The sequence below is a fragment of the Triticum dicoccoides genome, chromosome 4A (assembly GCF_002162155.2).
Source record: "Triticum dicoccoides isolate Atlit2015 ecotype Zavitan chromosome 4A, WEW_v2.0, whole genome shotgun sequence".
Classification (NCBI taxonomy): domain Eukaryota; kingdom Viridiplantae; phylum Streptophyta; class Magnoliopsida; order Poales; family Poaceae; genus Triticum; species Triticum dicoccoides.
In genome coordinates this window covers 211,510,602-211,523,573 of record NC_041386.1, presented here as the reverse complement: position 1 = coordinate 211,523,573, position 12,972 = coordinate 211,510,602, and the positions used below count along the sequence as shown (strand labels likewise).

The window sequence follows — 12,972 nt, the reverse complement described above, 5'->3', positions numbered from 1 at the left end:
ATGAAAGCCAACCTCGACGAGGCGACATGGCGCATCGCCGCGGAGTTTGGTCTTTAAGAGGTCGGACACCTGAGGTCTGCATGCAACGATCACATCATTTTTACCGTTATTACTCTACTTGATTATTACGTTGAAAATCCACTTAGATGGAAGCAAGTTGGTACTGAAAATCCATATGTTGCCCTTCATTTTGGTCACAGGGCCATCCAGAACACAGTGGGTGGGTTCCTTAGGCCAAAGATCGACCTGAGTGCCAACAACTTTGCAAGGGTCATGGACCAAGCATTTGGTTACCATTTGAACCCTCCTTTCGACCCCTACATCCACAGCCTCAACTTCCTGCTGGCGTCCTACGTCATCCACTACCTGGGCATCAACGGCTACACCGGCACCAACCCCATCATCGACGGCTACCAGACTAAACACGTAACCAAATCAACCATCCAACAACGCATCCATGCACATCGACACTACTCGTAGTAACCATTGTACTATTATTTGTTGCAGCTTCTTGCAGGGTTGCTAGGCGTGGAGGTGGGACAGGACGCCGTCTTCCACGCGCTGCTCTTCGAACGCAAGCACGAGACGGTGCCACCCTACAAGGGGATCACCGTGGCAGAGTTCACCGATCGCGTCTCCACCACGAGAAACCAGCTGGTGAAGGGTGAAGGACGAGGCGCTCACCGTGACGCCCGAGATGCAAAATAAAAAAGTGAAGTAAGGGTGCCCTGTGGGCACAACTTGCTCTCCGCCGACAGGGACTCCCTCTCCTAGCCGCCGGACGCCGGCCGAGTTGCTCAGGATCACCGGCAACGAGCATATCCCTGGTGGCTTCTAGCCGGAAGGAGCAAACGGTAAGATAGCACGGGAGTTCCTTCGCAAGCCGTTTACAGCTTGTGATAACAATGTGACAGCAAATTAACTAAGCCCGTATCTGTATGAATGACTGCAGCATCAATCGTCAGCCAGAAAATGGAAATAGTGTGATGGAATAAGATAGGCTTAAGTACAGCGTCTGACGTCTTGGAAATCTAAGGATTTCAATTGGCCAAAACGCAAGATGTCTGCATGGCAAAATGCGTGCTTACTTGTGCTGCTGTTGTTACTCGAGTACATGCATTTTGAAGCAAGAATAACAAGGGACAAACTCAACACAGAGCCATATGGTCAGACCTGCTAGTAAAATAAGGGCCAAATCATCAGTATAACATTAAGCAACAAGACAAGGGACATATATCAAGCATTCAACACAGATTAAACTCAAAAACATGTTCACAAGAAACCAGGCCAAGTGACATCAAGTCTTAGCTTCCATAGTAGCAACTGAAACCAACCACAGACATCCAAGAGCTAGGTAGACATGGGAAGGAAACAAGTTCCAGGTAAAACTACTAGCAACATCTAGAGCTGCTTGATCTCAGCCTTCCTCTTCTGCCACAGCCTGTCCAGGGAGCCATCAGCATCACCCTGCCAAAACAGAACAAGCTGTAAGAGTAAAGTAATGTATATGATACAAGACATGAATGCACCCAACAATTATCAAAACAGTTACAATATTTTTTGGTGAATTCAAAGTATCAAAACCAAAGTGGATAACATGATAATACTGAGCATCCATTTGAATCAGATAACTATAACACTCGGAACTAAAAGGTGACAAGTCTTCAAACAATTACTTGAGTGCAAGGACAAGACAAAGTACAGATGAAAATACATGTTCATGGTCAAGATTATCAGGTTTTGACATAAGCAAGTAGGCACCACCAATAGAAAATATCTGACACCTGTTCCATTTCCTTAAAATGGTACACTGAGCTTAGTACTATCTCATCAACAGTAACATGATAACTGGAAATAGTAATTTGATGAGCAAAACTTGTGACCACACACTTAGTTCAATCAATCAATACAACATAGATGATTACCTGAGCACGGACGAACCCAGAGAGAGCAAAGGTGGTGAAGCGGCCATCATAGAGGCCATTCTCATCAACATGACCAATGTTGATCTGGACAGAGGCGTGGTCCTTGGCCGTGATGATCCTGTTGGTGGCCGAGCTGCAAGAAGCAGAAGAAAATGATTAAGCACGCATCCACCGTTGCAAAACATAGTCAGACTAAAGAGAGTGTGCATGAGACAAACCACTTCCTGGGGACGTAGAGGTCCACCATGTCACCCACCTCGTTCTGCATGGTGGCGGCTGGAAACAGCGACTGCAAATGGCAGAAGAAACAGTTGAGTCACAAACTAAGCACAAGAGGAAGGCTGAAAGCTGCTAGAGGCCATGGGAAGTGGGTCATGTCCAGGAATCTAGCAACATCAACAGAAATTCTTATCGACCCTAACAAACAGATGGCAGGAATCGATTGCTACTTAATTTATATACGAAATAATAACAGGATCTGGGACACAAGCTCGCGCTTAACCACGAATCCAGTAGCATAGTTGCTCCATCTTGCGGTTACAGGGACGAAACTATGCATACTAGGCCAGCCATAGATCCTGACCAAGCACTACGGCGCTAACAATAATATGCACTTGGTGACAAGAAGAAGACGTGAACACGCAGGATGGGAACGAATCGACGAACAAGCAGCAAGGCGGACATACAAGATCGAGCAACAGATTACAGAAAGGAGGGTGGCTGGGGAGGGGAGGCAGAGAGGGACGCACCTTGATCTCTTGGATTCGATGAGGCTGCGGGAGGACGAAGAGAAGCTGGTGCGGCGGCGGCGGCGCAAGGGTGTGTGAGGCCGGGATTTTATAGCAGGAGCGGCCAGAGGGAGGGCTCGTAAACCCTAGGGTCCTGTCCTGGACCCACCGGCAGCGAGACAGCGCTTGCTCCTTGGGCCGTGGCGGGCACCAGCCCAATACTCCAAAGCCCACGTCGCTCCCTCCTTTCCGTTTTCCCTCCCGCTCCTCCTCCTCTTGTCCCCAAACCCCCGAAACCCCCAAACGCACGGCAGGCCATGGAGCTGTCGATGAGCGGCGGCGCGCTGCGGACCTTCTCCCGCTTCGTCACCTGCCTCACCCGCATCGGCTCCGACCTCGTCTTCCAGGCCTACCCCGACAAGGTGCGCCGTCTCCTCGCAGCCCACACCTGCCATTCCTCACCGGCGGTTCTCACGATTTCAATCTACTTACAGCTGGAGCTGCACACGCTCAACAGCTCGCGGTCGGCGTTCGCGTCCGTCTCCCTCACGCGCGACTTCTTCGACCACTTCCACCTCCCCGCCGCCGCCGCGCCGTCGTCCACGCCGCTCCAGTGCAGCGTCCTCCTCAAGTCCGTCCTCGCTGTGCTCCGCACGCCCACCTCCGCGGTCGACCGCCTCAACGCTTCTCTCCCAAACCCCCAAGCGTCCAAGCTCGAGTTCGTCATCCACTGCATCAGCGGTACATGTTCCCAGCCCCTCCCTCCCTGTCTCCCTCCCTCTAGGGTTTTGCCATTGACGTGCTCAAAATTTCCCCATTTTTTGTCAACATTGGCGCGCATTTTCCCTGTTTTCCCGCCAATTTTGCTCTTTCCCCAAATTTGCCGCTCTGAGCTGATGATGTGCCTTCTCGCGTCTTGTCTTGTCAAGGGCGTAAGAAGACGCACCGGATCTCGTGCAGCGCCGAGTCCGACGTGCAGACTCTGGCGCTCGACCGCAACGGCTTCCCCAGCCGCCTCGCCATACGGCCACGGGATCTCACGCGCCTGCTTTCCAATTTCCAGTCCTCGCTGCAGGAGCTCACCTTTATTGCCACCCAGCCTGCTGCACGGTTGCCTGGCGTCGATGATGCCACTGGGGGGAAGGCAGTCGAGCTCCTAAGCTACATCGACCCGACCAAAGGTAAAGGTTTCCTTCCTTTGGTGTGCAAAAAATAGCGTGGTGGTGAAATTTCTATGGGGCTGTCAACTGTGACGTGATTTGGGAATTGCAGATGACTACGACAGTAGGCTGCACACACAACTGTGGATCGATCCAGCAGAGGAGTTCTTGGAGTATGAGCATGCTGGTGATCCCGTAGATGTCACATTTGGGGTGAAAGAATTGAAGGTGATTCTATAATTTGTTCTTCTCTCTTCATGCCAAAAGATTTAGATCGTCAACTTTAAAAGAAATAATGTAATCTCTCCTTTGAAATGGGAAATTAATCGGAACTTATTTGCCTTTAACCAAGTCAAGGAATACTTCTTTGTAAAAGTAGAAATGGTTTCAGGAGATAACTGTATGTGTGTGTCCTCACTTGTAGTCGAGCTTAGAATAGGAAATACTATCTTCATTACTGCTTTCTAAAACAACACAAGGGTTTGGCAATTGATGGCTCTGTCTTCTGGTCTGGTACCTGTGACTGCACAAATCTGACAGATATATTTTCTGTTCTTTCAATCTAGGCATTTTTAACATTTTGTGAAGGATGTGAGGTTGATATTCTCCTATTCTATCAGAAGGCTGGCGAGTAAGTAGTTTACTTGTTGAATTTGGTTATGTTTTCTGACTGGCCCCCATGACCCATGAGGCTTTATTTGAATTGCAGACCTGTCCTGTTGGCTCCAAGATTTGGAATCGATGATGGTTCAAGTTCTAATTTCGATGTAACTCTAGTTCTAGCCACTATGCTTGTATCACAACTAAATGATGGCAGTGTGCCTCAGCAGCCACCTACGTCAGCACATCATGCAGAAGAACCAAGGGCTGCCGCTGCTGCACCATCACCAGTTCCCGAAAATGTCTCAAACCATACAAGAATATGGTCAGAGCTTTCAGGTGTGTATCATTTTGGCAAAAGGTTCTTGTTAGCCATCGATATGGTCACACTCAAGGCATGCATTCCTACACTGAACTATGCACCAATATGATCTGATGAGAACAGACACGGCCAAAGCGCCTGTATCAAACATCATGACCATTTGACCGCTTTTGTGAGGTCAATGTCAGATCACAGTGCATGGACTTTCACATGCCTGGGTGTAATCAAACCTGCTGGTGCTAGAAAGTTCCTTTGATCTCTTAATCGTAGCACTGTCCTGTTCATCTATCATCAAAGCTATCTAAAATAAGCAAACTTTCTTAAACAGGTGTTACTCCCAAAAGCTTTGAAGCTAACGCAGAAAATCGTGCCCAGATGGAGAGAAATGGAAGAGCTAACGTGCTGAATGACACATCAGTGCTTCCCAATACCAATGCTCCCTGCAAGCTACCAGTGACAGATAACGCAAACTATATGTATCCTATTAAGTCGCTTTACTTATTATTATTATTATTATTATTATTATTATTATTATTATTATTTATTTGAGTGATATAATTTGGTACCACAAAAGTCAGGACTTGCAGCTATATATCTGGCATATCTCCTTGCAGCTATCAAATTAGCTAATCAGGCACACTAACAGAAGTCATTTCCTTGTCCTCTCTAGTAATCTGAGCTAGTATAGTTGAGATATGCTTTAGTTGGGATTATAATACACCCACCGTCCCATAATATAGTGCACATTGGTTTTCGCGGAAGTCATTGTTCACAAACTTTGACCAAGTTTATTTAGAAAATTATCCATATCTACAATATGAACTTTAGTCCATATGAAAATATATTTTGTGATGAATCTAATGACATTGATTTGGCGTTTTAGATGTTGGTATTTTCCCTCTAGACTTGGTCAAAGTTTACAAGTTTACCACTATACCAGCATCCCCAAACATGAAATCTTTCGGGACCACATGTTGTAGAACTACACAGACAAACCCTCGCTTGACTAACCTATCTTCCTCGGAGTTTTGGGGTATCTACTCCGTTTCAGCTTGTTCAAACCATAGCATCTTTTAAGGTAATTTGAACTTGTGTTAGGAGTGAACTTACAGCCATACCAATGGTAATATACTCTATTTGTAAGAGATACGCTGATAAATAGTGTTCCAATTGGAGAAATGGTGACTTTTGATATAAGATGTCGAGTCCAAAAGGAAATAATCTTGTAGAGACTCAGTAGAGAATGATTACTGACGAAGCAATCAAATACATCTGGTTAATGCAATTAGTTCCTATACCAACTCCACTAAAAGAATCATATACCGACCATTTATTAATTCCTACAAGTAACTGGCAAATCATGTCAACATATTTGATGTTAATGCAGTTTTTTCATTTGTTGTGAGTCATAACTGGGGAGTTGTAAGATCTGAGTCGTAAGTTATTTCTGCTATCCTACTTCTGGTTACTTGTTTCCTTAACTAGTTTATACTACAGAGAGCAGCCTGTGCAAATGGATCACTTGGAAGAGCCTCCTGGTTAACTCTCTCGGCGACACCCATAGAATTCAAATGCATACATTTGTGTTGGCACTGAATTTTCAGCTGACTGCCTTTTTGTTTTGCTACAGAAGTTGTGGTTGATAACCCTCGTTCGCAGCATCACCCAAGCAACTGGGTAGGTGCCGACGAAGACGATGATGATGAAGAAGATGAGGAGCTTTTTGTCCAAACAACACCTCACTACATGGACTAAGGACCGATGCTGATTCTGAATATTGCAGGTACATTCCAGCCAACTGCATAGTGAATGAGCTAGAAATTAGTCGAAGTCAATGTTTTTGAGTCGATGAGTCGACGGGTCGCTCGGGGAGGGCGACTCTAGACTAGTCGTGACTAGTCTAGACTCACGGTCGACGAGTCGACATGGCGACGAGTCGACGTGAGTTAAGCAGCAGGCAGTCAGGGGAGGAGCACAAGTGCACAGCAGCAGCAGCAACCAAGGGAGGAGGAGAGGAGCACACCACCAGCAGCAGTAACCAGGGCCAACTGAGAGATGGGCCACTAGTTATGCACTTCCCTGTGGCCCAAAAGCCCATCTAGTAGCTATATACTCCTCCCGTGACCTAATCCACCATCCACACTCCCTCCTCCCTCACCACAGCCGCCACACATTCGCTGCCACTCTCTTGCCACCAGTCCACCACTCCTCCCAGCGATGGATCTCTCAACTCCCCCGCAGCAGCTCTCTTGCCACCGCTCCTCCTCCCAGCCTGCTCCTCTTGCCGCTTCAGCTTCAGCAGCAGCAGCAGCAGCGCGGCGGCAAGGGCGCAGCAGCAGCAGCGAGGCAGCACAGCAGCAGCATCAGCAGCACGGCGGCGGGAGAGTGCTCCAGATCCAGCGTTGCCTCGAGTCGTTCGACCCAAAAACCGCGACTAGTCAAGACTAGTCGCGCGAGTCGCTCGACTCATCCCAGGAGTCGAGTCGGGAGGCTGAGTCGGCCCTGGAACTGGTCGATGAGTAGTCGCGACTAGTCGAGCGACTCGAAATCCATGGTCGAAGTGCCTTTTGATTGCTCTTAGTTCGTGTAGGCCTGAAGCTAACAATACAAGAACATTGTTTACCCAGCACCTAGCTTGTATTCAGGTGTGGCTATTTCATTGTTGCATAATACAGAGAACATTAATGCGACTTGTTCTACTTTGCATATGTGGCCTTCTCTATTATTTATTTATTTGCAAGAGAAAGAACTTGTATTTGCATCAATATGAGCAACATGGTCTCTGTTTTTATTTTCTGTATCTGTACCACTTTACTACTATAAAAGCATGAGTTTGCAGAATCCAAATTATCCATCCAACCTTAACCAGAAGGTTAGCAATTTCCCTTGCAAATTTAGGTTTAGTTGCACGCCAAGAGCATCTTCACAAGGTATTACTTAGCTTGTTACTAGGAAGAGAGAGAATGAACCATTTTGTGCAAAGTAGGTCTCCAATAAATAGTTGCTTTGACTTGTTACTAACACTACAGAAGTATTAATTGCTGCCATGTGTGAGGTGGTGAGAGGCAGCAGCATTGAGGGATGAGGCCATGGAATTCCCCATTCCCAAATCCTTCTTTAGGATGAGAGAGGGTAGAGCTGGGTCAAGAGTAAAATGGGACTCAGCATTGAATTGATGGTACCGTCAGGTGAGGGAGAAGCTGATAGGGGTTTAACCAGGGGATAGTGGAGCTGGTGTCAGTATGGAGATCAAGGCCGCACCGGCATGTCCCAGTCTGTGGTGCTGGAAGCTACAGAGCAGCATCAGGCGAAGCCTCCAGGGTGAGGATCCAAGAGAATAGAAGGGTATCGAGTCATATTAGTATTTGCGTTTCTTGTGAGATCATGCTCATCATCTTGTGTGCTTATTGAGCATGTCTGTGTTATCCTATTCCTTCTTAACTCTTTCAAAATGGAAGTAAAATCAGATTCTAAAAATTGATATCTTTGAATTTGTGCAGTTTGTATCATGTTGGGGAGTAACCCTCCTAACGACGCGCCATATCGGAACCCGGGTGTGGTGTCAAATGGGCAAGGGTTGGGCCGTCACCCACTTGGTGGCGCGCCGTATCTTGATTTGGATACGGTGACAAGTGAGCAAGGATTGGGTTGTCGCATCCTTAGTGGCGCGCTACATCGACGTCCATGTGTAGTGAAAAATGAGCAACTGTCTTCACATTTGACTCGAGAAGTGCAAAGGGTAAGGAAGCTAGCCAAGCCTAGTATGATCCGCTTAGGTAGCTGGAAGGTAGGGTCCCTGATAGGTAAGCTACGGGAGCTAGTTGATACATAAGTGAGGAGAGTTGCTGATATCCTTTGCGTCCAAGAAACCAAATGGAGGGGACAAAAGGTGAAAGAGGTGGAGGATACTGGCTTCATGTTGTGGTACACGGGAACAACTGCAAACAGAAATGGAGTAGGTATCTTGATCAACAAGAGCCTCAAATATGGAGTGGTTGACGTCAAGAGGCGTGGGGACCGGATTACCCTAGACAAGCTGGTAGTTGGGGACTTAGTTCTTAATGTTATTAGCGTGTATGCCCCACAAGTAGGCCACAATGAGAACACCAAGAGGGGGTTCTAGGAAGGCCTGGAGGACATGGTTAGTAGTGTACCTATTGGCGAGAAGCTCTTCATAGGAGACCTCAATGGCCACGTGGGTACATCTAGCACGGGTTTTGAAGGGGTGCATGGAGGCTTTGGCTATGGCATCATGAATCAAGGATGAGATGTCTTAAACTTCGCTCTAGCTTATGACATGATCGTAGCTAACGTCCTCTCTAAAAAAAAGAGAATCATATCTAGTGACTTTTAGTAGCGGTCAACACTCTAGCCAGATTGATTTCGTCCTCTCGAAAAGAGAAGACAAACGTGCTTGCCTAGATTGTAAGGTGATACCTGGAAAGACTGTTGTCCCTCAACATAAGCTCGTGGTGGCTGAATTCCGCTTTTGGATTCGTGTCCAGTGGGATAAGCGCGCCAAAATCACTAGAACGAAGTAGTGGAAGCTCAAGGAGGAGGCAGCTCGGGCTTTCAAGGAGATGGAGGGTCATTAAAGAGGGCCCTTGGGAAGAAGGAGGTGATGCAGACAACATGTGGATGAAGATAATGACCTGCATTCATAAGGTGGCTTCAGAGGAGTTTGGAGTGACCATGGGAAGTAGAAGCGAAGCTAAAGATACCTAATGGTGGAACGATGATGTCCAGAAGGCTATTAAGGAGAAGAAAGGTTGTTTCAGACGTCTACACCCGGACATAGTGCAAACAACATAGGGAAGTATAAGGTGGCAAAGAAGACCGCAAAACGAGCTGTGAGTGAAGCAAGTGGTCGGGCGTATGAGGACCTCTACGCGCTTAGATACAAAAGAAGGTGAAAGGGACATCTATAAGATGGCCATGATCCGAGAGAGGAAGATGAGGGATGTCGACCAAGTCAAATGCATCCAAGACAGAGCAGATCGGCTCTTGTTGAAGGACGAGGAGATTAAGCATAGATGGCGGGAGTACTCCGACAAGTTGTTCAATGGAGCGTATGAGAGCTCTACCATTGAACTGGATCATTCCTTTGATGATATCAATAGGTGTTTTGTGCGGCGAATCCAGGATTCTAAGGTCAGGGAGGCTTTAAAAAGGATGAAAGGAGGCAAGACAATGGGCTTTGATTGTATCCCCATTGAGGTGTGGAGGCCTAAAAAACATAGTGATAGTATGGCTAACTAAGCTTTTCAACCTCATTTTTTGGGAAAATAAGATGTTGGAAGAATGGAGGCGGAGTATATTAGTACCAATCTTCAAGAACAAAGGGTGTGTCCAAAGTTGTACTAATTATCGTGGAATTAAGTTGATGTGCCATACAATGAAGCTATGGGAGAGAGACATTGAGCATCGCTTAAGAAGAATGACAAGCGTGACCAAAAATCAGTTTGATTTCATGCCTGGGAGGTCCACCATTGAAGCCATTTTCTTGGTACGACAACTTATGGAGAGATACAAGGAGCAAAAGAAGGACCTGCATATGATGTTCATTGACTTAGAGAAGACCTACGATAAGATATCATGGAATGTCATGTGGTGGGATCCAAGGTCCCAACAAAGAACATTACCCTCATCAAGGACATGCACGATAATGTTGTCACAAGTGTTTAAACAAGTGATGGTGACATTGATGACTTCCCGATTAAAATAGGAATGCACCAAGGGTCAGCTTTGAGCCCTTATCTTTTTGCTTTGGTGATGGATGAGGTCACAAGGGATATACAAGGAGTTATCTCATGGTGCCAGTCGATGATAGTCAGATGGGGGTTAATAGAAAGTTAGAGCTACGGAGATAAACCCTGTAATTGGAACGTTTTAGGCTTAGTAGAACTAAAATTGAGTACGCGAGGTGCGCTTTCAGTACTACTAGGCATGAGGAGGAGGTTAGCCTTGATGGGCAGGTGGTACCTTAGAAGGACACCTTTCGATATTTGGGGTCAATGCTGCAGAAGGATGGTGATATCGATGAAGATGTCAGCCATCGAATCAAAGCCGAATGGATGAAGTGGCGCTAAGCTTTTGGCGTTCTCTGTGACAAGAGTGCCACTAAAGCTAAAAGGCAGGTTCTATAGGACGGCGATCCGACCTGCAATGTTGTATGGCGATGAGTGTTGGCCGACTAAAAGGCGACATGTGCAGCAGTTAGGTGTAGCGGAAATGCGCATGTTGAGATGGATGTGTGGCCACAGAAAAAAGGATCGTGTCCGGAATGATGATATACGGGGTAGAGTTGGGGTAGCACCGATTGAAGAGAAGCTTGTCCAACATCGCCCAGATGGTTTGAGCATATTCCGCGCGGGCCTCTAGAAGCCCCGGTGCATAGCAGACGGCTAAAGCATGCTGATAATGTCAAGAGACGTCGGGTATACCAAACTTGACATGGGAGAAATCCGTAAAGAGAGATTTGAAGGACTGGAATATCACCGAAAAACTAGCCATTGATAGGGATACGTGGAAATTAGCTATCCACGTGCTAGAGCCATGAGTTGGTTTCGAGATGTTATGAGTTTCAGCTCTAGTGTACCCCTATTTGTTCGAGACTAAAGGCTTTGTTGTTCTTGTTGTTTTTGTTGGTGGTCTGCTGGGTGCATCTTCAAAGTAAAATCCACTATTGTTGCTTATATCGTTATAGTTATATTTGCATTCCAACATTTGTCAGGAGGATGTGTTACGGTAATTATGGAGCTACTTGTGAGTCCATGTATGTTTTCGTCCTAGTTAATTGCACCATTTTTTATGTTTTGCCTGCTGAGATAGAGTTTATTTCATGCTCACAAGAACTTTGTTCCATCTAGGTTCTTTAGCATTCTGAGATCCTACTGTTTCTATGGCTGTCTTCCTTTCGGGGGTGATCAAGATGTTGCTTTTCATGATGAGAAATTTTAGATTGAACAAATGCATAACTTTTGTCATGGCTTATGGCTGCATAATCCCATTGTTAGGTGTCTGAATAGTCTATCATTTAACTGATTTATCGTTGGTGTTATCTGACATTTTCATGAAATTGGTGGCTAAAGGAACTATGCCCACACCTGCATTGCAGTTATCCTCGATTCATCGGGGAAATTGAGTTATAGTTCATAAATAGGATCCATATAGGGCCCTGCTGGAGGTAGACTTTACGCTTTAGCTAATAGGATGCTTGCGTAAAGTTACAATCCAAATGACTTCTGAAAATGATCGAACGGGATGGACTTGATAAGATGTGTAGCAAAAATATGCCACCCTTTTATGGCGAAGATTTTGCCAAGCTGGTGCAGAATAGACCTGAAATTGTTTTTTTCTTGCTGAAGTTTTATGTTTCCTCATAAATAGTCATTCGTCTGTTTTATTATCATCTCTGCAGTTGTAAAAAATAATGCATTAAAGGAATAACTTATCCTTTTTTGCTTAGGTGTACAGATCATGTGAGTGTTTCTACTGGGCATCACGGAGTTCCTGGCAGGGGTAGGGTGGCGAGAACAATTATTGTAGCAAAAAAGAAAATGTGTGCTAGATATGGGAGATGATTTTTTTTTTCCTTCAAAAATTCTTTGTTCACAGAAGGTATGTAAGGACAATCACACCTTCAGAATTTAGAACTTGTGGTGTCTTCCATTTGAGATCCTGGATCCATTGCAACGCTGGATCTATGAACATAAAGTTTGATTCAAGAAAATAAATAAAATTGAAGCACTGTAATCCTATTTCTTTTCTTTTTTTGAAGATACCGGCTCCCAAATGATTTCCATGTATTTTTTTGGGTGACTCGATTTAGTGACAGTTAACTTCTCTAGTATTCCTTTTTAGGAATTTCTTGCGATAATTTTCATTTAACTTTATTGGTTGAGTCGTGCTGGGTCACTAGTATTTCTGCAACTATATGTGTATGTACATTGCACAAATTATGTCTTTTTCGTGATTTCATGAGTCACATGTCTTAATTTCATCAGTACTTTTTCATGATTACTACCCTCTGTTCCTAAATATTTATCTTTTTAGTGATTTCAAATGGACTATCACATACGGATATATATAGACATATTTTGAGTGTAGATTCACTCATTTTTGTTCCGTATGTAGTCATTTGTCGAAATCTCTAGAAAGACAAATATTTAGGACCGGAGGAAGCACTACGATGTTACCTATGCATGAATTTATGGTTTGTTTACTAATACTACCAT

The 12,972-nt window shown here is 45.4% G+C and overlaps 2 protein-coding genes and 1 pseudogene across 6 annotated transcripts; 2 read left to right on the top strand and 1 right to left on the bottom strand.

Annotated features, from left to right (window-relative positions):
- LOC119283481 overlaps positions 1–1,076 on the top strand; it is a 1,789-nt pseudogene extending 713 nt beyond the window's left edge.
- A 156-nt stretch (positions 1,077–1,232) lies between these two features.
- Positions 1,233–2,804, bottom strand: LOC119285655 (40S ribosomal protein S21). Its single transcript, XM_037564993.1, has 4 exons — positions 2,675–2,804; positions 2,144–2,214; positions 1,926–2,058; positions 1,233–1,467 (listed from the first exon to the last, which is right to left on the bottom strand). The coding sequence occupies exons 2-4, from the start codon at positions 2,191–2,193 to the stop codon at positions 1,402–1,404; spliced, it is 249 nt and encodes an 82-aa protein (XP_037420890.1). The 5' UTR covers positions 2,194–2,214; positions 2,675–2,804; the 3' UTR covers positions 1,233–1,401.
- A 125-nt stretch (positions 2,805–2,929) lies between these two features.
- On the top strand, positions 2,930–12,565 carry LOC119285654 (cell cycle checkpoint control protein RAD9A-like). 5 transcript variants are annotated; one of them, XM_037564992.1, is made up of 10 exons: positions 2,930–3,075; positions 3,148–3,394; positions 3,583–3,834; positions 3,926–4,041; positions 4,380–4,444; positions 4,523–4,752; positions 5,064–5,211; positions 6,233–6,273; positions 6,366–6,518; positions 12,204–12,560. In XM_037564992.1, the coding sequence occupies exons 1-9, from the start codon at positions 2,971–2,973 to the stop codon at positions 6,488–6,490; spliced, it is 1,329 nt and encodes a 442-aa protein (XP_037420889.1). In that variant the 5' UTR covers positions 2,930–2,970; the 3' UTR covers positions 6,491–6,518; positions 12,204–12,560. The 5 variants fall into 5 exon arrangements, with proteins under 5 accessions (XP_037420889.1, XP_037420886.1, XP_037420885.1 ...); XM_037564989.1 differs by having other exon boundaries at positions 2,930–3,394; positions 12,212–12,565; XM_037564988.1 differs by having other exon boundaries at positions 2,930–3,394; positions 12,204–12,562.
- The last annotated feature ends 407 nt before the right edge of the window (positions 12,566–12,972 follow it).